The sequence below is a fragment of the Takifugu rubripes genome, chromosome 16 (assembly GCF_901000725.2).
Source record: "Takifugu rubripes chromosome 16, fTakRub1.2, whole genome shotgun sequence".
Lineage (NCBI taxonomy): Eukaryota > Metazoa > Chordata > Actinopteri > Tetraodontiformes > Tetraodontidae > Takifugu > Takifugu rubripes.
In genome coordinates, this window is record NC_042300.1 from 9,595,534 (window position 1) to 9,620,266 (window position 24,733).

Consider the following 24,733-nt stretch of genomic DNA (forward strand, 5'->3'; position numbering starts at 1 on the left):
AATAATTGAAGTGGGTGGATGTCACCACTGTTTATGTACCTGGACATGTGAGTGGTCCTGAAGTCTGTCCTTCATGCTGTCACAGTATTGCACTAAGGTGGACTCCAGCAGTCCCATCCTCTCTTGCAAACCCTCCAGCGTGTCTTCCATCAGGACTTGCTCGTCCCTGCCACACTGTCGACCTGCTCCTCCAGCCATGAGATCTCTGCAGAGGTTCACCTCCCGGCTCATTATCTTCAGCTGCCTATTTAAACACTAAATCCAAAGAGACGATGTCTCTTGTCAGTATTAATGGAGGGAACGTGATACTGCTTGTGTAATATAATGGCAGCGTTTACCTCAAAATTTGTAAGCTGTGTCTCTGTATTTTCAGACAGCAACACAGGACCCGAAAGCAGCTGGTTCTCAGCAGCATCAAGCCAGGAGGAGGCCGCTGACACAGCAGAATACAGCTGCTGCTGGACTGATGTTCCTCTCATAGAGCCCACCAGGCTGCCATCATTCACTGCCTGAGGAGCAACAAAGAGCACTCACTCAGGACACTAGAATTAGGGGAATATATTTGTACCTCTGGGTACAAACATCCGTATTTTACCTCTTGTGTGATTCTCTGCAGAGTCTGACTGCAGGTTTCAAACAAAGCTCTTGGAGACAGAGAATCTTGGCCGAGAGGCTCTCCTTTAAACACCAGACTAGGACTGGACAAACGAGACCAGAGGAGGACCTGCACACAAGTTTAACTAAAATCAAATGGGAGAAACAAAACCCCACGTGATGGCAAAAACTGCCATAAAACATGTCAGAATTGTACTGTCATTGTGAGGGTACCGGACTAAGCTGGTCCTGTTCTAGGGAATTAAGCGAGAGCTGTAGTTTTGTGCTCTGATCTTTATTCAAATTTTCCCAGCGTTGCCTCAGCTGGTCTGCAGGACACACAGTCTCACTGTCCAGCAACACTCCTCCAGGGATGGACACCTCACTGTGGGGGAGAGAGGCCGGCTGCTTTATTCATAAAGGAATACCTTTTGATACATGTTGCTTGAGGTTTTTTTAAAAAAAGGCCTAGAATTTAAAAAGAATCCAGAAAAGAGAAAGTACCTGTCACCATTGAGGGTCTGGTTGTTAAGTAACTCCTCTCCAAAGTTGGCTACAGACTGCAGCAGCTTCCTCTGTTCGGCTACTTGATGTTGTAGCTCCTTGAATGTCACCGTGCAAACATTTAGGTACATCCACAACTTTACTGGTGATTTTAAATGGATGACTGATATAAAATACATTTCTCACCCTCTGTCGAAGAAGATTGTCATGATGCTGCTGTGTGCGTGTGGACCTTGCATGGGAGAGCCAGTCCTGAACATTAGGACTCTGGGACAGAGATGAATCTGGTTCACTGTCCTCCTGCTCCTGCAGTGAACCCTGGTCAAGCAGAGGGACAGTCCACAATCCATTATAAATGACTGAAATATTTAGTGAACAATTAAGAAACCACAGTTTTAGTGCTAAGCTAGCTGGTTTCAGTGTGTTGATTTAATTGTAAACCAAACACCATAAAGACAAAAAAAACCTCATATTGACTCAGAAAACAGTGTTTCAAAGTTGTAATATGACCTAGCCAATGCCAAGTATTTCAAAATAAATTAAATTGGACAAAAAAACAAAGCAAAAAGGTCGAAATTTTGCCTCATAAGAACCACACCTGCTTTGGTATTGTTAAAGTTAACATGCAAAGATGGCAGCCCCTTTTTTTTTTAGCTAATTGAGCCCCAATATGGAAAACACTGGACTTTTCTATACAGAGACTGACATGACCTTTGCTATTGGAACAATACCACCATTCATATGGTTACAGTGTGTCAGACAATACAGCCCAGCACAACCAGAGGGGCAGGGAGGAAAAATGGGCTGCATGGCAGTAGCTAAGAAAAAAACATGGACATGAAGAGATCAGAGCTCTCACCTGTATGTCTACTTGTTTGTCCTGCAGCATCTGCTGCAGCTCCACCAAACTGTCTTTGAGGGATCGCAGTTTAAGTGTAAGTTGCTCCGCCTCCCCTTTGGTCTCAGCTCGACCCTCCAACAACAAGCTCTCGCTGTGGACGGACAGCTCCGACAGATACGACACCTTCTGCTCAATCTCAAGTAGCATGTTCTGAAATGGGCAGATGACTGTTAATTCCTGATCTGGGACCTAAATACGCACATTTAGGATTATTTACCTACAGAAAACATCCTGCAAACTGCTAATGAGATGAGTAATTGTGTATCACTAAAACAGCAACAGTGATATAATGACAAGGGACAGATGCTTTGTAAGCAACACTGAGACGGACAGATGTTTGAGCCTTTGTTATATTTAACTCCAGAATAAAATCAAAAGTTGTACTGCTTCTACCACTTAATGAAAAGTTGACAGTAATCATCAGGAAACCTGTAAGCAGGAGGATAATAAACATGCCCCGATATCTTAATGTAGTGTGTTTCAGGCCTCTATGCACCAGCATGTCCAGCAAACCTCACCTGACAGTCAATCAGCTGCTCTTCCATGTCCAGGTCTTCATTTAATGGCTTAAGTGCAGAACTCAGTGTTGCTCGGGTGCTGAGCAGCCAGTGGTCGAGCTCCTCGGCCTCGCTGTGGTAACGCTGCAGCGCCTGTTCCTGTCGTTGCCCTTCTAGCTGTTCACTTATTCTCTCCTGATCCAGCACAGAGACGGAGCTCATTTATTGCATGAAACCAAAGGTACGGGCGTTAAAAGAAAACGCTCTTCAGGCTCCCACCTCTAGAAGCTGACGTTTCCCCGAGGCCTTCATTCGGATGGTGGCCATCCGCTCTCCCAGCACAGTGAGAGTAGACTGGAGAGCCAGCTGGTCACCGGCCTCCCCCTCACCATCGCTGTCTGCCAGCTCTTCTGAGAACCACGTCTGCAACTCACCAATCTCCTCCTGCAGCATCAGGATCTCATCCATTAAAGCCTGGACAGGTGAAGAAAAGCATGAAAATGTTTAATTGCATGATATGTGGTTGACTTTGGATAAAGGCTAGCATGACTTGATAGCACTGTAATGTTTTGGTGTACAACTTTTGCAACAGGACAGTAAATTTTCTGTTACACAAACAAATAATTCTGAGGTTTTTGTAATATTTCCATCACACATTTCTTCAGAATCTTCAGACCTCCATCATTTACTCACTTGATGTGCAGCCATCTGGCTCTCTGGACTCTTGTTAGGCTCAAGGCCCTCGTTGAGCGTTCCCTCAATGGACTCCATTTTAGTAGAAATGGACTGGAGGGACTCTTGATAATGCTGCTGTCGCTCCAAAGCTTCATATAGACTTTTCTGTTTCTCACTGATCTGTGTTGAGAAAAAGGGATGGAAACGATAAGATGAAAGATCAAAGCTTACTGTCACACTTCATCCTGCAACTGAGACAATCAAGATACTATTGGTCATGTTTTGAATGTGTAAAGACAGTAATGTTTTAAGAAATGCTTCTTTGCGTAAAATTAGGTTACGCATTGACTTTGAATCAACTTTTGGAGCTGTAAGGTCTCAAGAACATCGCGAATCAAGAAAACCTGAAGGGATCTTTAAAGTTTACACTGATCGCTGATTTTGTCCAATTATAAGCAGCTTTCTTTACAACTGACCACATTCTTGAGGGTTTCCCAAGATCTCTGCAAGTCATCCAAGTTGGCAGTGCTGGTCTTCATGGAAGGGTCATACAGTTCCTGGATGGGGGCTCGGCTTATAGTGCTATGACCCTGTCGTGCATAACACAGTGAGTAATGGTTTCAGTGCTATTTGCTTATGAGGGACATCACTGAGCTGATAGGTCCATTTACATAACATCAATAATGGGTATGACAACAACAGAGCACTACTGTTTGACTGCTCCATCCCTTTAACTTTTTAACTTTTCCTATCTAAGTTGACAAAATGTTGCTTTGTCATGTTTCAAATAGAGGGTTTTGGACAATGAAGAGTTCCCTAAACAGACCTCTTCCCACATATTGGATGTTTTCTTCAGGAACAGTGGCGTTTTTAGAATTTACAACTTTTATTGGGCTTTTTAAGCTCTTTGTGTCATAAAAAAAGTGCAAAAGCAAATTTTCTTCAGCAAAGTAAATCTGAAAATATAACGCTAATAAACAGAAAAAAGGAAGAGGCAGCAAAGCAGCTATCCTTCCATTATATTGACAAAGGTGATGACGGGGAAGTTATTGGTGGCATCAGATGGTGATGACAGAGCAGAGTGATAATAGCATGTCCATCTTAACAAGTCATCTCTACACTATGTCAGCTTCAGCTATAATTGGTTTGTTATAATTCTTTAATGATTAACCATGTGTTCCACTCATGTCATTGAAGATGAAGCATTTATAAAATAGGATCATTTAATGTTTGGCTGATGACTCATAAAGATTGACAATTTGTGGTTGAGGACAGGACAGTGCTGTTAGGCTGCAGAGCAGATGTTGGGACTATAGAAGCTAGCTGGAGCAGCTAACGCTGGAGGTCTTTGAAGTACCTGGTTAAGAGGAGCGTCAGCATTAGCCCCTGGGGAGGGGGAGCGGCAGGCAGGGGGTGAGGAGACCTCACTGTTGGTACCCTCCTCCCCTGACTCCTCTGTCACAGGGGAGAGGAGTGTGTGGCAACGGCCTGCTGTCATCTGACCACGCGCACACATACATATCAAAGAAGCCGTAAAGGGATGGGGGGGGGGGGGAGAAAACACCCAGATCAAAAGAAGACAGAAGCATAAAAAAGAAAGAGAAAAGGAGAGCACAAAAATTAATAGAAAATGGGAAAAAATGAATTGTATTCAGCACTGCTGATAAATAAGCTAGCAAGTAATGTGCTGATGCTATAATCATGAGACGCTACATCATATTGACCACGGATCAATAGTAAGTTGGAAACGAAAGGTCTAAGACTAAAGCATGCATAGCTAAACGAGACAGCAGCTGTCAGAGAAGTAGCACAATTGTCCGAGTTACTGAATGCGTCACTGGAAAGGCAGAGCAGAAATTTGAGCCAAGCCCTGCAAAGAGCTGCCTTTTGGCAGTTAACGCCGTACTTGGCCAGCTGACTTGAAACCTTGTTATATTTAGAGGATTTTTTTCCCGGGCTTTATGATGCAATGCAATGCAATGGACTGTCAAACCAGTGTGTGTGGGAAGCTCTCACTCACTGTATAAACTTTGTAGTTATATTACCGAATAAGAAAGTCCCTCTCAAAACTGCATTAGGAACTGTACTGTAACTAAGCAGTCAGTACCCAGCAACAGTCACACACAAACACACACTCATATGGCGATATCCTGTTTCCTGGCCTGCTGAGCAAACCACCACAAACAGTGACAGAGCAAAAACAAATGTGAACAGAAATTTACAAAGGAAAGACAATAGGGGCCGTTCGGATGATCATGCAGCGAATGAAACAGAAGGAGTCCGACAGATGCAGGTCGGTATCACCCGGAGGAAATAACAGCATGAATACAGTCAAAGATAACGTGTTAGGAGGCAAAGAAAGTGTGGGTTATTCCTGTGCAAAAAGAGACACAAAAGAGCAGCAAAGGAATCCTGTATAGAAGTGTGCACTCTAAAACTGTAAGTGCTTCGCGTTGGTAACTTGGATCTGAACAGTTACCTCACACCATCTAAGTTAGGGTAAGTAAGCTTCAACAAACTACCAACACAGACAGGGATCTAAAGCAGGAGCCTCTAGATTCACTGGAAGCCATTGGTGTGGGCAGATGGGGAGAATAGACCAACACAAAAATATAGATGCGATGCATACACAGGATAGCTATGCAGCATGCACATGTGTGTCCCTGGTGTGAGTCTGGTTGAGTCCAAGGAAAGGTTTTGCCACTCACCATGACAACAGAGGGGTGTGCGGGAAGCTGCTGGGAGGTTGGCCTAGCGCTGGGCAGCTCCTCATCACTCAGCTCCTCCATGCCGTCTGAAAGACCCTCCACTTCGCTGACCGTGAGCAGCATGGTGGCATGTTTGGCCTTCACCGTAAGCATCTTACACTTGGAATGAAGCAAGGCGATCTGCTCCTGATAGCCGCGGATCTTCTGGGCCAGCTCCTGTCAAAACATTCCCCCCCAAACAGAAAACACCGACGCCCCCGGGGTCAGAGGCATGTGGTTTGGTCCGCGATGGAGATCAACAGTTCCAGGATGGTAAAAGACGGGGGTGGTTCTGTTGGTGCGGCACTGAATGCGGAGCTGGTGCGAAAGAGCGCAGTAAGTTGAGTGGAAGCATTCTTTTCTCTTCCCGGTTCGTTTGAGTGTGTAAGCACAGAGAGAGAATAGCCCTGCCTCTCTCTTTTTTTCTCAGTCTCTCTCTCTGGCTTCCTCTGCACCTCTGGGCCAATCAGAGTGGATCAGAGGCGGGGTGACTCAGAGCGGCGGCCGAGCCAACAGGCTGGACGTTTGGTTGTGAGAGACCCTCGAAAAAGAAGTTCAAAATGCCCCAGACCCTGCCACGGAAATGTTCAGGAAAAAACAGGAAGTGATCTCACTCCCTGCGTCCCCCACCTTCCTCTGCATGCTACTTCCCTCCCCTAGAGGGCTTCATTTCCACGAATGACTGCCTGTGAGAGGGGTGACTCCAGAGGACGAATGGCATAGATGGTGTCAAATTACAGCTATGGTTTGAACCCTGCTCCTCCTCCCTTCTTTCTCCAGCTGCTCCTCCTCCTACTCAGCCCTGCAGATGGTCGCCGCACTGATAATCAGGTCATGTGACTAACGGGGCCAGTATTGTTGAAGCAGGACATAAACACAATGGAAAGCTAAATCAACGCGGTGCATATTTGCCTCCACAACTCCTGGAGGTTGACAAAATCTGTTTAAAACTATTGTTTTCTTGTTTTTTCTTAACTATTTAACTACTTAACTTTTTGTCTTAACTATTCAGCCTGCAGGTTCTCTCACTCGGTGGTGAATTAAACACTCGGCTGAATGCACGTATAAAAAACAGATAAAATCTTTCCGCATCAAAACTGAAACTCTGCTGGGTCTATTTACAGTTAGATAAAGGAGGAATGTGTATCAGTTGGGCCTTTACAGGCATAATGATGCTACAGCTACCGTATCAGACATTTCAATGTCTGTGTCTACAAAATCTGTATATTTTTAATCTTAATTTGTTTGAATCGCTCTTGTTCTTTCAGCTGTAAATGGCTGAATCTCATCTTCTTGTTCTCGCTTCTTAGATTTTGAAAGATCTGGCCTAAATAGAAGAGCTGTTTTTAGACACCGACATCCTGGGACTCGTTTTTATTAAATGTCAAGTGAACTGTCCTTTGAGATAAATGTTAATTATTCACAGTAAAATTACCAGACTGGGCCACTTAGCAAGGAAGAGTTTCCCCTGCAACTGTACCCGGGAATTCCAATAATTGAAGGAACAAAATTCTCTATAAAAACCAGGTGCCGTGAAGGACAACCTCACCTCATGGTGCTGGATTTGAGCCTGCAGTTCCTGTATGTTACTGGTCGATACCGGACGGTCCTGAATGATGCGATGAGCTTCTTCTATTAATCTCTGGAGATTCTTGACTTCCTGTTCGTACTGCTCATACTGCACCACAGCCTCCTTTGACACGGGATAAATGCAGAATATAATATTAGTCTCTGAAAGGAAATTAGTAGTTCATTCGGGGGAGAGCAATAGTGAATGTAACCTACTGAAGTGATATAAGTGGACCTTATTAGATCTATCCCACTTTGTTTTGTCTATATACAGTAATATATGATGATAAATGGATAGATTCTAAATTGAAAAATACAACTGAGACTGATGGAATGAGTTCATTTGTTTTTCTTCCTGAGTAAATGGTCTACTTTGAGTGCTATTGAGTACGTCAGAGTAATAATGATCTCATGGGGGTTCAAAGTAAATATCTAGCAATAAAAGTGATGAGTTGCTTCAGGTTGGCAAGAGTATGTATATTAGTAGTATGGATTGTATATATTGTTGAAACCTACGGAGTCCCTGTCTTAGTATCTTGAAAATAGAAAGGTCATTGGTCATTTGAAGGTCAATGGTAACAGATAAATTTACCAGTTAAAAATAGATCACATAGCATTTGCTGTAACTCAATCCCATGAGACAGATGACTAATAAAATAAGCCATATTCTACAGAAGACTGCAGCACACCTGCAGGATGTTGCACTGCTGGATGGTGGTGTGCTGCAGCTGGCTGGCCTCTTGCTGCAGACATTGAGCTGTGCGGCAGATCGGCAGGCTGGTCACGACTTCCTCTGGAAGCCAGAGGGCGCTCTGACACTGCTGCACCGCCACCACCTTCTGCTTGAAACCTTCCATTTCCACCAGCAGACGCTGTATGAGTAATAAACAGGAATATTAAGATGCAAACATCACATCACGCTTATGTGACAACATTGTTTAGAAACAAATAGTCACCTGTCTCTGTGTGAGCTGCTCTCTAAGGCTGAGCCTGTGGAGATCTGGGGAGGCAAGTGTGACCTGGATCTGTTCTACAGCTGCATGGAGGTTTTTCACTTCTGCCTCTAAATGCAACATATCCTGGGAAGAGACATAGAAAGTTATAGTCTGCAATAGAAGTGGCCATACTGTATATGACAATGTACAATGTAGCTAAGAAAGAATCACTTTTTTGAGCTTGTAGTTGGAGGAGCTATGAGAAGAAGAAGAAGAAGAACCCTTCGGCCGTAATGTAGCCACATAATGTAGCCACATAATGTAGCCACATAATGTAGCCACATAATGTAGCCACATTATTTATTTCCGCTTAAAGAGAGAGAGTGTTTAATTACAATGATGTATTAACAAATGACTGACCACTAGGAGGAAGAATTAGGATATATATATATATATATATATCTGAGAGACAATATGATGTCATGTCATGGCCTAAAGTATTAATGAGCAGTTACAGCAACGTTTGCCTGGGAGCCAGTGACATTTACCTTCGCTGCATCCTGCAGACTCTGAAGACGAGTCCTGGCGGTTTGTTGTAGCTCCTCAGTGCATCTACTGAGGTATTTCACCTGCTGTTCCCAGCTCTCAGTCTGAAGAGCCTCCCCCAGTTGCTCTTCCCTCTCCCCCATGGCCTCCAAATCACCATGGAGACCCCGACACTCCCGAAGCAATGCCTGTCATGATGGGGACGTAAATTAGAATTCAAAGCGAAGCCCTTTATATTGTGCAATTATACTAATTAATGCTGGTTAACACACATGACAGTTTACTGCCAAAACTGTTTAAAGGTGCCTTTACATGGGTCAGTGCATGAAATTAAAAATAAGAGTTTGTTGCAGAAAAATGAAATGTAGCTTCAGCTTTAGTGTTAATTATCTTGAAGCCATTTCTGCTCCCTGTAATGAGGTCATAACGACTCGCCTGATGTGCTCGTATTTGCTCCTGTAGCTGGGATGCAGAGCTCCACACTATGCTACTGGTGACCAGAACCTCTGCCTTCTCCGTCCATCCCAAAATAAAAGCCTTCATACTCTGATACTCCTGCAGTTCTTTTTCTGCCTGTCCCCAAGAGAAGCAACAAGACAAAATTCAATTAATGCTAATAAATTTCTAAATGTAAAAGCAAACTAAATGCATGGATTACCTCCGTGCAATTTAAATTAATCCACACATTTGACACATTTGAGGACATCCCACCTTTTTCAGTCTGTTTGCTCTGTCTTGGACCAGTTGAAAAGTGTGCACCTGCAATTCTGTCAGCTTGGTGACAGCATCACCAAGCTGCTTACAAAGCAAAGGGTTCTGCTCCCAAAACTCCTGCACGGAGGCTCCCAACTCTGCCAGCGAGCGATTGCAACATTCACATTCTTCACACAGAGCCTGTGAAACCCAAGAGAAACTAAATGAATACCTGGGAGAACACTGATTCATAGCTAAGAAATATAGACAAGTATAGAGCAGGTACGGTCAGGTTGGATTAGAATAATATCAGTTTTGCAGGAGAGCAGTGATTAAGTTGGTGCGAGCTTTAGAGGATGTAATAATTAACCATCAAAACAGTGAGGATGTAATAATTAACCATCAAAACAGTGAGGATGTAATAATTAACCATCAAAACAGTGAGAGCAACAAGAAGGACAGAAAGGACTAGGCTAACACTCCCATTTGATATTCTGCTTTCAAAATGGGTCAGTGTTACAGGAAGAAAGCCATTTTAACTCAGACACTCATTAACCCAACATCTGCAAAATGAATAGCTGACTGAACAGGGGTTAATTGCTTGTTAATTAGTCAATCTGTCTTGTTGAATACTTTGGTCTCTTCTTTGGCCTCCTCCAGGTTGACACCCTTGGCTTGGAGTTTCAGAGCGATGGAGTTCAGTTTCGTCTCAATTTCGTGAAGTCTGGAACTGAAGTCTTCTTTGACATCTCTGGTTTGCTGCACTTCCCTTTCTCTGGCCTGAACCTAAAAGAGTTGAAAAAAACGCCATGTTTTACAACATAATCAAAAACATTAAATGTTCACATATTTTTTTAACATTAATATGTGGTTGCAGACAATAGACAAGTCACCTGGTCCTCAGCAGAGCCTAAAGCCAGAGCCACCTCGGCCAGCTGCATGCTTAATTCAGAGGGTAGAGCAGCCTGTAGATCCTGGTACTTGGACTGCTGCAGCTCCATCATGCGCTCCACGCTCTGACGCCTGCTGATGACCTCACCATGTGCAGTCTGCAACACACGCAGCATCACGTGAAAGGCTGCAATACCGGTGTCATTAGATGAGTTCTGTATTTACATTAAACTGCAATTAAGGCTTAGCTTTATGCATAATTTACGTTGGCGTATATAGCATTGTAGCCTACCTCTAGCTCCTGTAGCAGTGACTCCAGGTCTGCGGTGGGGCTCAGCAGTAAACCACGTGTGTCCTGGATCCAACCTTTGACCAAGCCTAGTTCCTTCTCAACATCCTCCCTTTCCCTCAGCTCCTGTTGTACCTGAGACCTGCTGGATCGTACCCCTAATAAAAGGCTAGACATGATATGGTGATAAAAAGAAACAACATAGTTAGTGAAATGTGTTGCCAAATAATAAACAACAATACCAACACGTCTTTGAGTTCTTCTCAATAAATATATGACCATTTATTTTTAAAGAATTGACTATAAATAAGGGGCACTGAATCAGTCACCTGTCATATTGCTCCTGCATGCATATAATCTCTTGTAAGAATGGCTTCTCCTCCAGTTTCTCAATTGTTTCTTCCATCACCACTTCCGCATCTTCAGCACTGCGGAGGCTGCGAGACTGTTGGAACAGCAGTGCCAGAATGGACTGTTCTCTCTCTACTTCCATGATAAAGGAATCATGGTACTCCAAAAGGTTCTGAAGCACCGCCCTGGTGGCAGCCTTCTCAACACTGCTGTCTGGGACACGACTGTTGAGGTCTTGTGATACTGATCGCACCTTCTCCATCTTAAAAAAAAAGATTAAGAATCAACTCTTATATTCTTTTCCAGTGCATAAATATTCACAGAAAACTGTTTAATAGAATCTTCTTTTTGATGGTGGAGGACAGAACAAACCACATACAGTGATTGCCTCATAGAATAAACCAGAACTAACAATAACAAAAATGGCTGCATATAGAACGATTAGGTCATTGCCAGTCTGAAATGGCTCCAAACTTACTCTGTATTCAGAGGTAACTGGCATTCCTAACGGACTGACCTAATTTCCCTTTTAAAGCAGCAGCGTTTCTTGGGAACTGACATGGCTCACACTTGACATAAACCAAAAGGTGGGAAATGCTTCATGACACAGTGTTTTGGCAGGGAGAATCAACTGGCTCGAAGCCTAGAATTACATCACAGCACTCGGCTGTTACTGTGCTTGACCCAAATCTGTGAGTCAGAAAAAGGCTTCAACACTAAAACACAGTGTGGTAACTGACTGTAGATGTTGTAGAGTTGTCCCTAGAAGTGGCACAGCTGACCCCCCACGTGTGCGTGTGAGGGAATTGCTAAATAAAGCCTTTTACCTTCCCAGTGAAGGTTCTCCATTCCCTCAGTGTGTCCTCCAGTGTTCTCTCCTGGGCTTGGGCCACACTACGAAGCCTGGTCCACCGTTGCCACAGTGACGACACAGAATGGCTGGTGATCGCTTTGCTGGACTCAGAGATGATTTGCTCTAACTCACTTGCATTTTCTTTCAGAGCATTTACTGGCAATTCTAGGAGATCTATGTGAGCCACCAGAGACTACAAGGGAAAAAAACAATGGGAAAAAGTCATTTCTTTAACACAGTCCTCTACTATGTGCATAGGTTAAATAAATAAATTAAACTGGGAAACCTTAGGAGCCCACAACTCACTTTGCATCTCTGAGCTTTTTCCTCTGCATGCTGGAGACCCACAGCTTTAGCCGTAGTGACCGCGGCCATCTTGCTTTCAATATCTACCAGCTGGTCAACCAGTCTCTCCTTCTTGTGTTGGAAGGATGTCCATAGGGTTGCACAACTGAGGGAAAACACAAAATAGACTATGACATTGAAACTTCAATAGTGTATGTTTTACATTGTGCACTTCCTGACTACGCACCTATGAAGCAGCTCTCTGTGCACATCCAGCTGCTGTTTGATTTCTGCCTTTCTCAGCTGCACCGCATCAAGCTTTTCTTTAAGTCTGCTCATCACTCCCACCTCCATGAAATCCCCCAGAAGAGGATTTAAAGACCTTTGCTCCTCTAAACCAGCTGTGAAATGTGTTTCCTGGGCTAGAACATCTTCCAAGTCTTCCACACAATCTGTCTGGTTCTCAAGCTCCACCCCTGTGCTGGCCCTCTGCAGCGCAGCTGTAGCACAGTCCAGCCATGTGTGCATGGACTGCAAAGATAAGTGGTACCTCTGGACCAGGGAGAGAGCTTGATCTGCAGCCAGCTAGAATATGCAAGAGGTGAGTTCATTAAATTTGTGTCAAAGGAATCGAGTTAGTAAAACTATACTTTCCAGGCAAATGTGTAGAAATGTCTAAATATATATGGGTGTTTCTGTGATTTCTACTCAGTTTTACCAAAAAAACTGAATGAAATTTTGGAAGCACAAAAGCACGTACCTTCTTTTTGATAACTGCTTGTTGAACTTCAGACTGGAGTCGCTCCATGTGCTTTATTTTTTCCTCAAAGTGGGTGGGTACGGCTTGTTTTCTATTACAATATTTTTGCTTTTCTCTAGTACACAGGGCATCCCCTATCCTTATTCTAGATTTCAGTGCTTCATTAATAGCATTCAGTTTGCATATTTCCTCTTGTATTCTCCCAGTTTTAACCTCTGAAAAAGACAATGGCTCCTCTAATTCATCCCTGAGAGTCATTAGCCATTCCATCAGTTTCTCAGTCTCTTTAACAAAATCGACACTCTCCATGCTCTTAGTTTCGTTTTCTTCAACACAACATTTTACTTCCAAAGTTAAAGACTGTAAAGATTTGAGCTGCAGCGTCATTTCCTCAAATGCAGAAGGATCAAACTTCACAACAAGGCCTTTGATTTGTTGGCTACATTCCTCAGCCCGGCAGCCGAAGTGATCCAGACGATCCAGAAGAGAATATAAAACTGGGATTTTATCTATTGCATCACGTTTGGTGTCCACCTTAATTCCAGCCAGTTTCTCTTTCACGGCCTTCAACTCTGAGCTAAACATTGTCAACACTTGGTTGTATTCGACTACTGCTTCTAGGCAACTGTCTAAATGTTGGATTTTGTGGCTGACCGTGCGTTTCAGTGTGTTGTGAAGGGTCACCAGTTGCTGTGTCTCTTCAGCCCTGCATTGCTGACCCCTACAAATGAACCCCTCATTTTTACCATGCAGTTGTCTCACAGCAGGACTAAAATGAAATAAACTTTTAGCAATATTTCTGTATTCATTAATAAGACAGGCAAATTCCTCCTCTCTGATACTGATAGTCTGCTTCTCCAGATTGTCAAACTGCTCCTGAAGCTCCTCCAGTGCATTCCGTGTAACACCAAAGAAAGTGCTGAACTCTTTTTGCTCTAAGATTATTTGCTGGACTCTGTCTTTCTTCTCTTTGGCTAGAGCTAAGATGGAGTTATACTGCTGAGGCAGGGCATTGAGCCTCTCATCTAGGTAACAATGATCAATCTCATTCAGCGTAGGGAGGATCTCCTGACCTATTCTTTGGACAATTAGGAGAAGGTTCTCATACTCAGAGGCTTGTTCCAGGACATGGTGGATGTTAGACAGTTCCGTTTGCAACTCAGAAGTATCATCAGTTTTGCTTAGATTGAGTTCGGGGAAGGTAATTGCATCTGCTTCCTTCAACCAATGGCATATTTTATCCAGGTCAACTTGGAAGTACTTCCTGGAGGTCAAGGCTTTCTCTAAGTCTGTCAGACGCTGGCTCGTTCTTTGGAGAGCAGTTTCAAACCCTGTCTGTAGTTGACCGAGCCTCGTCTGGGTTTCTGCTTTCTCTTTGTCGGTTGCATCTCTCACTAGTTCTCGTCCTTGAAGCCAGAGAGATGCCAGCTCTCTCCGGTAGGAACATAAACTGTTCTGAACAAAACGACAAGCAGCGACCTGTTTAGCTAGGTCCTCTGGGAGAAGTGCTATGTGGTCTTCAATCAATGCTTTCCTCTCCTGATGTTGCACCCAAGACAAAGCTTTAGCCAAGCCTTGAATGAACTGTGTCCTCTCCGTGAAGGCCTAAAGAGGAACAAAAAGTATTTTGTTGTATGTATTTTTAGACCGTATTTTGACATGCATCCAATCAAAAAAACTACAGTTGTATACCTTACTGAGGTACTTTCTCCTTTGGGCTACATCTGCCCCCAAAGCCTCCATCTCTGTCTGGGCTAGGTCGACAAGCTCCTGTAGGCCTCTTTTCTCACTCAAGCCTAATCTGGATGATGCAGACTGGGCCTCACTTATTGCATGATCGAGCTGCTGTTGGCGGGCCTCCAGTTCTACACACGCACTGAGGTGCTCAAACAAGAAGCTCTGGGCCAGGTCAGGCGGTGGGCTGGTTTTCAGTGCAGAATTAACAGTAGGTTGGTGTTCTTTTGCCCCCTCACAGGCGTCCTTCAGCTTACTTTGAATACGGGCAAGGTCCTCAAGTGTCTGTGCAGAGTTATGGATTTTCTCTTGTATCAGGGATTGAAGTTGACACCAACGTTGTTCCAAATGACCCACCTAAAATCAGTCAAAAAACTGTGAATTTGACAACTTACAATGAATGTTTGCAAAAGGCAAATCACTACAAAAATCATGTCCTACTTGTTGCTTGACTAACTCCTTGTCTAAAAGGCTAAGTCGGGGTAGAATGGCATGTTTCTGGTCTCTCAGGTCTTCCAGAGTTGTTCTTTGGCCCTCTAGGTCACTGGAAAGCTTCTTCAGAGCCTCTAGATGCTCACTTGTACTTTCTGTATCAGCCCTAGGTACACACAAGCACGAGAATGCTCGATATCCTCTGTATACATGCACCCCAACATAGTACTACAACTATGATCTTGGAATTGATATAGATGGAAAAACAGCAGAAGGAATATGTTCTGTATGGAAATGAAATGAACAATGTTTAAAAAAACCCCCAAACATCTCACTATCGAAGAACTTTGATACCTGGCAAGGTAGTCCCATTCCCTAGAAACTTGGTGAAAGAGTTCTTCCACAGAGACAACAGCCTCCTGGAACTCTACACTCCGCTGCATATCCTCTCCCCGCTGGGCTTCCAGTTCTTCTGCCCGTTGGCTCAGGTCCCTCCAACATCTCTTCAGTCTTCTTATCTCATCCATTAGAAGACAAGCCTTTCCATCTGACAGCTTACCAAGGGCTTCACTCAAACGAGTTACCTCAGATTGTTTCTCTCTAATCTGTTGAAGGAATTCCTGCAGGAAAAATCACAGATATTGAGGCGTTGAGTTGAGTTAACCTTACATTTGCTTGGTTACCTGCCATTTATTATGGGCTAAGCATTACATAAGACATAATTATAAAAACACAGACCTGTGCCCTATCCAGTAGGTTCTGAGCAATCCTGGGCTCCAGCTCTGCAGGTCCCCTGATGAGATTCTCAAGTTGCTGCTCAGTCTCTCTCAGCTGCACCTCCAGCTCTGCCTTTTGCTCCTCAATGTCCCTCCAGTTGTTTGCTAGCTCTTCACAAAGCAACATCCTCTCCTCAATCTGGACATAGAAGCCCAAAGAGGGATTTAAAAAATATATATTTTATAATATATTTATAATTTTTAATAGGTGATGGTGACCATGAACGTTAAAGTGTGCAGCCTCTGTTGAAAGGGTTATTAAAGAGAACAGACCTGCAGTCTGACGTGCTGGATGGCTGCTGCAGTCTCTCGGACCCGTGCCTCTGACAGGTCACATGTTGAACACACAAGCTGGAGGTAAGTGCTGGCCTGTTCCTGGAGAGCCCTCTCATGCTTCACCTGCCACACATACAGAATCTAAATGATCCCCAAATGATGCATATTATTGCTTATGGGTGGTGTGATCCACAGTTCAGGCAGAATATTGTAATTGTGAGAGTATTATTGTTGCCGGTCCAAAATTACACTTTTCCCTCAGATGCCTTTCTATGAGGATTGGGTAATCACTCACTAACCTGACAGAGTGCCGACTCCAAGCTGAGCGAAGGGTGCGCAGCAGGTTCTCCAGCTTCTGGGATGGAGGACAACCAGGTTTGGCACTGCTGCAATGTGTCTTGGAGACTCACATGTCTCTGCAACTCATTGCCCAGACTCTGATACACCTACAAGACAGGTACACGACAGGTACAAGACAGGACAGATGGTTTATGACACACAACTGGAGGATAACAATACACCATTCAGCTTATCTTATGGCCTAGCACTCATTTCAAACTTCTAAACATTTTCATTTCGTTATGGGTTTTCATAAAATATTGTTTTATAATGGAATGAACAAATGTGTGGATTTTATTTTTTTTTTTAACGTAGAGCTACTTGTAGAAATATGTCGTACTCAAACTAAAGGACACATAAAACAATTAGAGGGTTATTCGTGGCCACATTCAGCAGGTGTTGAATGTGGAGGCTTTCATACCCTCCAGGGGACACCGAAACAGCAAGTTCTGATTGACAGTGTTAATATGAAAGCCTAAAAGAGGAGAGGAAGGGGGCATAAGATTGGCAAAGTGCCCAGTGTATTTGGCAAATAATTTGGCATGGCAGCACATGGCAGGCAGGATATTAGAGCTGTGTTCTGCTGGGACATAGTTGGCAGCCATTATAACGCCGAAACAGTTGTAGAGACGCCAGCAGCGTGATGGTAAAGTGTGGACGGATCATAAAACGCCAGATTGGATGTGTGAGTGCTGAAGGAGGCGGTGTCTTGGGAGGTGAGCTATGATGACAGAGAAGAAGCTGCCAAAATGACAGAGGGGCTGGATTAGAGGCCCCACCAGTACTACTGAATGGTGGTGTGTGACCATTTTGGCTCCTGCATGAAGAAGTGGAGTTGACAGGGGTTGTGCAGAGATTAATATGTGGAAATTGAGTTAGTGATCGCCCCCCCTCGTTTGCTGTCTGTGCATGGCTGCTGTTTAGCTCCACTTTGGCAATCTTACTGCCCTTGGCCCCTGTGGCACCATACCGGCAGTGTTAAGAGAGCGGTGTCAGAACCAGTTAGGATTAAGTGGATACTAGGGACATTTGAATATTAGCATTACTGAAATAGAAATGATAAACGCTTGTGTGTCTGTTTAATAGAGCTATTGATGCACCTTTCTGTGCATTGGTCACATTATTAATCCCACATCAACATCTTTTAGAACAATCTTCCCATTCATCCTCCATCAATATCCCTTGGTGCTCATCAGTCCCACCCGCTGTCCACTGCCTCCTCACTCACTCTCTGTGCAGTGCTGCAGATGGCGGAGTAACTGTCTCTGATGCCTTGCTGGTGAGCCTGAACTTGCTGTCTTAGCTTGCTCTGCACCCGATCACCGCATCCCTGTACCAGGTGGGCACCTCGCTCCTTTAGCCCAGCCAAGCGATCCTCAAAGCCTGCAATTTCCTCCATGATGGCCTGTGGCAACAGATGACACCAGCAAGATTAAAGGAGGCGAAAAATCAAAAATAACACATAATAGCACCCATGCATATTAAGTCTAAAAAACAAACTGAAAAAGAAAATACAGACAGTTTATAATGGCACTTTAAGTAATTTTATGATGATCAAATGAAGAACTGATGACTAAATTGCAACTTAACGAAGCGACAGTATATCATGTGCTATAACTGTTGTGAATATTAATTGCTCACCTTGTGGCTCGCCAGCTGTTGAGTGGCTGATTCCAGGCTCCCACACACAGTAGGATCAGGAGTCACCATCCTGCTGGACATCTGAAGAAGCCAGCGTTCCATTTCCTGGAGCTCCTTGTGGTAAGCTTCCTGTTCCTTCACCTGATCTTCCAGTGTTTCTACGTGGGACTGGAACACATCAACCAAAAAATATAAGCATGCCTGCGACAGATTATATGGTGTTGATGGAGAATAAAGCCTAAGCAACAACATGCAACCGTCTTCTCAAAGTCACAGTTAACAAAGTCTCACATTTTGGGATAAGTGTAGCTCATTCTTAAAATGGTATAATCCATGTTTAGGTTTATTTCTCTGTGTAGTTATTTTTATCTGAGCAGAGGAATCTCACCATGGCAACATTGCAGAGGTCAGAGTAATGTTTTTTCAGTCTGTTTGTTTTGTCTCTGACGGACGAGTAGTGGATAGAGGCTAGAAGAGTGTCTCCTTTCTCAATCACTGACTTGATCGATCCATCGTGGGACTGAACCATCAGCGAGAGAGCCTGGAAACACACACAGTGAGATTATCATCATTAGGTAATAATATTATTGATAAGAAGGTCGTATAGTGAAAGCTGTAAACCAAAGTACACATGGTTTTAGAAATGCCAGGCAATCATATGCAAGGACACATGTGTCTATTCAGTCCAGTCTGGCTGATAATTAGACTTGGCCAAATGTAATAATATTAACAAATATCGTTTGACACAGTCATGAGTTACAATTTATTACAAAATTATCCAAAAATTTGAAAGACAGAAAAAAGACCTAATTTACCTTATACTTAGCAAGCAGTGCTCTCCTTTGGTACAGTTCAGCCTTGGCCTCCACTGGGGTACTAAGCAAAGCTCTAGTTTCCAGGAGCCACTGGGCCTGCACTTTATACCGGTCCTGGAACTCCTTGGCGAGTAACAACATCCGCTGTAGGAAGCTGTGCTTCTGCCTCAGCCTACCAGCAAGCTCCTCCAGCTGGGCAAGACGAGTCTCCACCTCACAGCCTAAGTTCTCTGCCTCAGCCTCAGTCAGAAAGCTTGCTGCCTGTTCTGCCTGCTCCCGCAGTGATTTCAGGATGCCGTGTCCATTTTGGAGCTCAGACTGGAGGGCCTGGTTAAAGAAGCGAGCGGATATACACTTTAAATATACACATTTACAGGGTACATGTTATTACACTGGCAATACCTTTATTGTATACATATTTACACACATTTAGCAGTGATGAATGAAAAAAAAACACTGCTTTTTAGTATAAGCACACAGATCGCACTATACCCTTTATAGTGTCTATGAAGGTATGGTTAAAATCTAAAAACAGGTTTCTTTCTTCAACAACCCTGACCCCTATGGCTGTAATTCAAAAGCTTTGAACCCAGTAGGAGGGTTGACACCTGCATTGTGAGACGTGGAAAAGATGTGGAGGTCATGGTGTGGAGAAACCACAGCATATAATATGAAAGGAGGACCAATTATGAGGACCCTTAACAGGCAGCCGTAGCTTTGGGGGTTTCCAGGGCAACCGCAACGCACAAACCACATACACAACCACTGCTCAGTGGGATAGTATCGTGCTTTCATCATCTGCTTGTTATTTGAGTGGAGAGGGGCTTCACATGGCAACAACTCCAAACCTCCCGCTATTACTGTTGATAATATAATGTAACATGGCCTGTATCTACGTGCACACGTACTTGGCTGCTACCTAATGTGAAGCTACAGGCATGCAATCATTCCAGCACCCTTTGTCATTCACCTATGTAATTACCTCATGATGAGACTCTCGAGAATGTGGCAGATCTGTATGGCTAACGTGTGAAATTAAACAATACAGTAATTACTCTTTGGGGTGGATTTAGTTTTACACTAGGCACTACCGGTACTATCTCTACGTAAAATCAAAACATGGGGCCAAAGGTTAGGTTAGCACATTTTTGTTCTCTCAAGAACAAAATAATAATTCTGTTGTTTTTGGCTACATAAAAAAGAGGAGCTCATTTACAGCACTCCCTTTATGTGCTGAACTGCTCTGTATTCTTGTACAATGACAGCCCCAATTATCCATGTGAATCATCTTGTGCCCCCACAGTATATGATGAGCCCTAGCAGTTCTGTTCATTATTTAGCATCGGTCCTCCATTATGTACCGTAATGCATCAACCGTAGCACCGTCGACCATGTTCATCAGTTACTTTTGTTGCTAATGTGGGTAGGACATGATAAAGGTGACTGTCAGCAGCAAACCTGAAGGATCAGATTATACTGACGACGGTTGGAATTTGTTTGAAGCATTCTATTTTCTACTGTTGATTAAGGTGGAAATTTAGATGTAGAAGCTAGAGAGCTAAAATTTACAATACTATATGTTCATTTTCAGACCATTCCTCACAACAAAGTCTATAACTGCATCATTATTCAGTGATTAAAAAACCCCGAAGTACGTGTGTTTCAAAGCAACCAATGGTCCTTGACTTGTCTATCGACTGCTGGTCTTTGTGTCAATGCGTAATCATCCCAGCTCATGAAAAAGCCCTGTAGCTGTCGCCACAGGAGAATGAGCAACTGATGGAGCACTTGCATGTTATTTGTACTGTCGGTGGGACACATGTGGCGACAGCATTTCTTTAGTCCCTATGCAGGGACGGAACATCGATCCCAGACAGGGATTACAGCAAAGCCCTCACCAGATGACGCACTGTAAATAGCTATGTGTGAATAAGTTGTTTTCTGGGGGGGTTGTGAGGAAGACAAAGAAAAATGAGACTCGGTGATACGTAAACAGATCCAGCGGAACAGAAAGTAAGTGTATTGCAGGGTTTCAGAGTTTGCTGCAGCTCGTTAGCGCTGCGTTTCGGGTGGGCTCTGTTCGACAAATAAGTGTGAGCGAGAAGCGGAGAGACACAGAGCGGGAAAGAGAGCGCGAGATGGGGTTTGGGAGGCTGTAAGGGCACTGCATCGATTACAGCATCTGTGCCGGCAGGCTCCTCACATCGGTGCTTCCTCATCCTCTGCTTCACAGTGGGAGGTCCCCCCCTGTTACTACGCTTCCTAAAAGGCAGCACCCACTTTATCCTCCTAAATCACCAATCGATACACACACTCCCAACGTTACACACTTAAAATGAAGTATGCCAGGCAAGGATGGCGATGTGGTGAAGAAGATTTTTATCTTGAGAACGCTACATAAAGTGGGGGCATTTTGAGAAAGTGCATGAAAAGACAGCAGCAGCGGAGTGGACTTCTTCCCTTATCTTATTTTGGCGTGTAGCATCTTCTTAAAGAAAGTGCATGAAAATCTTCAATTGTATTTAATTGAAGATTTGATCTGATTAGCCGCTAACATGTGGTTCTTGACGGAAAAGTGATGGCTAAGACAATTTTACAAGCTCTGATGTTAGACTGATTTCAATTTGTGCTCCGATTCTCTACTTTAAACTGATGTATTGCTAACTCATCAAATTGCCAAAGTAATACTAAACATCAGCGCTGATGTAGTGCAGGCTGTTCAGGAATAAGGATGAGGTGCCGCACTGCAGATGGAATCTAAGTGCCTTACTGGTGAGCAGAGCTTGAGACCGAGGCAGAAAAAATAAAGAAATCATCTAATCAGGTAAGTAAATAACAGCAAATGTACCTCGAGTTTCTTCATCATTCTCTCTATGGCAACACGGTCCTGGGGTTCCGAACCGTCAGTTACCTCCGCAAAACCTTTCTGAGTTGAACTGATCCACTCGGTAAAGGTACTGCAAATGTTGTCAGCATCTTCAATGCTCTTCAGTTCCTCCTGCAGCTGTTTGATGGAGCCCTAAAAATGGGTGAACGAGAAGTCGGAAATGTTGCTGGAAACATCTGTTTCACATAGATGATCACTATAAAACAACAGTGACAGTGAAAAAAATAAAATAAAGCCCAAGCCAAAAGCATTTATTAATTTGTGCTTTTTTAATATTGAGTCAGGCCATCAGCCATCCCTCCACCTCTTTCTCTGCATCACGCACACCTGCTCAATGTCAAAAGCCTTGTTATAAGGTGGTGAGAGGTTTTATTTTTTGACGCATTATCCACTTGACTGAGATTTTGCTTCAATAACACCATGAGGATGGAGGTTTTCTTCCAGGTTTGACACATTCACTCTGCTTGCAAATCCCGCAGTGAGAGGCTCCAATTAGCTGAGAGTGCTGAGTGCACACCTTTGCTGCGAATAGACAGCGGTAACAGCTATCCACCTTCAGCCCGCATGGCCCCCACTTCACACAGAATAATTACAGGCATCTGTGGCTCGAGAGGGATCTCACAAGTCTACATGCATCGGCATGACTGGATGTATATCCACACTTGAGTCCATTTTAAGAGAGGAAGGTGCGGGGTGTGGGCTTTTTTGATAGACAAAGAAATGACTTGAGGGATGTGCACACTCGCAGACACACACGCTTGCACACACACTGTAAAACTGCTCAGATGTGTTACTGAAGGTGTAAAAATCAATGCTGTACAGCCAAAGCTCTTCCACTGCTGTTACTGGGTGTGAGATTGCCTTCTGCAGCATTTAATTACAGTCTTAGCTGAAGCCGGTCTCACAGGCCTTACTACCAGAAACTAGTTCAGAGTGATAAGTGGCAGTAAAGAAAAGTCCAAAAAGCATAACTGTGTGAACCACCCCTAATAATCCTATTTGACAGTGTCACCATTCAAACAATCTTTAACCATATATTTTACTACTGGCACATCTTGAACCAGAAAAAGACGATATTTTCTCTCTCAGCAGGTGGTGAGTTTGGCTCCACATTATACAGCTTCCAGTATGTCTTTAAATGATATATTTAATCAAATTTCATCTTGGGTACCATCTCAAAAGTCCATATCGTCCAAAGACGACACAACAGCATTTAAAATGACCACTTTCAGCTTTAAAAATTGGCTGGATCCTTGCTTAGTGTGATTTTAATATAGATGATAGATACATAAATTTTGTACAAGTCTGAGCCTCACCTGTATGTTGAGGAGTAGGGAGTGGTATTGGGCAATTAGCTGGGTGGCGGTAACGCTAATGTGGCTACTGATGCAAGTTTCTTCTAGAGCTTCCTGAGTTAGAGAGGACAGCCCATCAACTTCAACCTGGCGTGAAAGAACTACCTCAAGACATCCCTGAGGAGAAGAACATCATATAAAAAATTAGGTAATTACGGTCATATGTTTGTACATTAATACAGGCAAATAAAGGTCTTTGTAGCTTCAGTTTGTTTTGATAAATAGCCACAGTGCTGGAAATGTGTGTACATTTATGTCCGCGTTTACTGACATTGTCCGACATCCTGAAAGTAACAGGAAGTGTCCGAAGGGAGGAGACCCAGAGGGAAATATTCTGTCTGTTGTTTTCTCTATAAATGCCTGGATGGTATGAAGAAATGAAAACTGATGCCCCAGACAGCAGAACAATCCTTAAAAATCCTTCTGAGGCTTAACTGCTGAAGAGATTCCTGAATGTTTCATAAACTGAACTAATCTGATTTAATTTTCAGAGGAGCAATCTTAAGTGAAAAGGAACTTTTTTAAATCATACAAAGCCCTCAGAAACAATGTTTTCAACTCTTTGCTTATTACCATGAGTTTCTGTTTGTCCTACAGTGCAGACAAGTGTTTTTCTTCTGTATTAATAAAAAAAAAAACCTGTACATGAAATATTATGCCACACATGAAGGTTATGAAACAACTTTATGTTATTGTTATTCTGACCTGGAGTTTTTTCAGCTGAGTGTCCTTCGTCAGTTTGTCCGATCTGCGGTTTTGTCTGACATTTGCTGCTTTCTCCATCTCCTCCAGCCACTGGGCCAGGATTAGAAACCTTTGGCCCATCTGCTTCAGCCTTCCCAGTGTGGAACTGAGATGAGAATGGGTCTCTTCCAGATGGCCCTGGTAGGCTCCCCATTCACGCTGAGCAGTGTCTAACGCTCGATCTTCGATCTGAGGTACCCCCCATGGGATTACTTTCTCTCTGCTGGTTAGCACAGAGGAGAGCAGAGACTGTCCATTTGAGCAACGGTCCTGTAGAAGCTGTATGGGACAACAGAATTGAGAAGAACAGCCATTTAAACAGGCAGCCTGTTGTTATAGTTCTATATCACCCATTTATGGCAAACACACCATACACAAACCACACAGTACTGATACCTGGAGTTGTTCTAGTGTCTTCTCTAGTGTCTCCACATTTCCATCAGGGTGGGAAATGGAGGCCAGGGTAGCCTGCTCCTGCTCCAGCCACTCTTCAAACACATGCAAGGCCCTTTGATACTCCTGGTGCACCAACACCAACCCTTTGGCTTTACTGAGTGCATTCTAGAAAAGTTAACAATGTTACAGCGATGTTACATTCAAAGACAGGCTGTGTAAATGGACAATGTAACAGGAGTGGATAGTAG

At 43.6% G+C, this 24,733-nt stretch overlaps 1 protein-coding gene across 12 annotated transcripts in view; it reads right to left on the bottom strand.

Annotated features, from left to right (window-relative positions):
• Positions 1-24,733, bottom strand: part of syne1a (spectrin repeat containing, nuclear envelope 1a) — a 90,941-nt gene that overhangs the window by 19,120 nt on the left and 47,088 nt on the right. For 11 of the 12 annotated variants that reach the window (XM_029849484.1, XM_029849479.1, XM_029849475.1 and 8 more), the window contains 41 exons: positions 24,486-24,650; positions 24,051-24,368; positions 23,307-23,462; positions 21,952-22,122; positions 19,104-19,430; positions 18,677-18,829; positions 18,289-18,456; positions 17,876-18,052; positions 16,608-16,754; positions 16,306-16,431; positions 15,995-16,171; positions 15,611-15,876; positions 15,266-15,422; positions 14,783-15,181; positions 13,091-14,695; positions 12,578-12,915; positions 12,352-12,496; positions 12,020-12,238; positions 11,171-11,454; positions 10,845-11,010; positions 10,555-10,710; positions 10,295-10,447; positions 9,680-9,862; positions 9,404-9,541; positions 8,971-9,156; positions 8,444-8,566; positions 8,177-8,359; positions 7,468-7,611; positions 5,880-6,095; positions 4,529-4,669; positions 3,648-3,761; positions 3,190-3,351; positions 2,776-2,970; positions 2,518-2,691; positions 1,958-2,149; positions 1,285-1,416; positions 1,099-1,196; positions 829-979; positions 596-724; positions 339-509; positions 40-255 (listed from right to left, as the gene is read on the bottom strand). In XM_029849484.1, coding sequence (XP_029705344.1) covers positions 40-255; positions 339-509; positions 596-724; positions 829-979; positions 1,099-1,196; positions 1,285-1,416; positions 1,958-2,149; positions 2,518-2,691; positions 2,776-2,970; positions 3,190-3,351; positions 3,648-3,761; positions 4,529-4,669; positions 5,880-6,095; positions 7,468-7,611; positions 8,177-8,359; positions 8,444-8,566; positions 8,971-9,156; positions 9,404-9,541; positions 9,680-9,862; positions 10,295-10,447; positions 10,555-10,710; positions 10,845-11,010; positions 11,171-11,454; positions 12,020-12,238; positions 12,352-12,496; positions 12,578-12,915; positions 13,091-14,695; positions 14,783-15,181; positions 15,266-15,422; positions 15,611-15,876; positions 15,995-16,171; positions 16,306-16,431; positions 16,608-16,754; positions 17,876-18,052; positions 18,289-18,456; positions 18,677-18,829; positions 19,104-19,430; positions 21,952-22,122; positions 23,307-23,462; positions 24,051-24,368; positions 24,486-24,650 — 9,021 coding nt within the window. The remainder of the gene's footprint in view (positions 1-39; positions 256-338; positions 510-595; positions 725-828; positions 980-1,098; positions 1,197-1,284; positions 1,417-1,957; positions 2,150-2,517; positions 2,692-2,775; positions 2,971-3,189; positions 3,352-3,647; positions 3,762-4,528; positions 4,670-5,879; positions 6,096-7,467; positions 7,612-8,176; positions 8,360-8,443; positions 8,567-8,970; positions 9,157-9,403; positions 9,542-9,679; positions 9,863-10,294; positions 10,448-10,554; positions 10,711-10,844; positions 11,011-11,170; positions 11,455-12,019; positions 12,239-12,351; positions 12,497-12,577; positions 12,916-13,090; positions 14,696-14,782; positions 15,182-15,265; positions 15,423-15,610; positions 15,877-15,994; positions 16,172-16,305; positions 16,432-16,607; positions 16,755-17,875; positions 18,053-18,288; positions 18,457-18,676; positions 18,830-19,103; positions 19,431-21,951; positions 22,123-23,306; positions 23,463-24,050; positions 24,369-24,485; positions 24,651-24,733) is intronic. The other variant, XM_029849481.1, reaches the window with a different exon arrangement.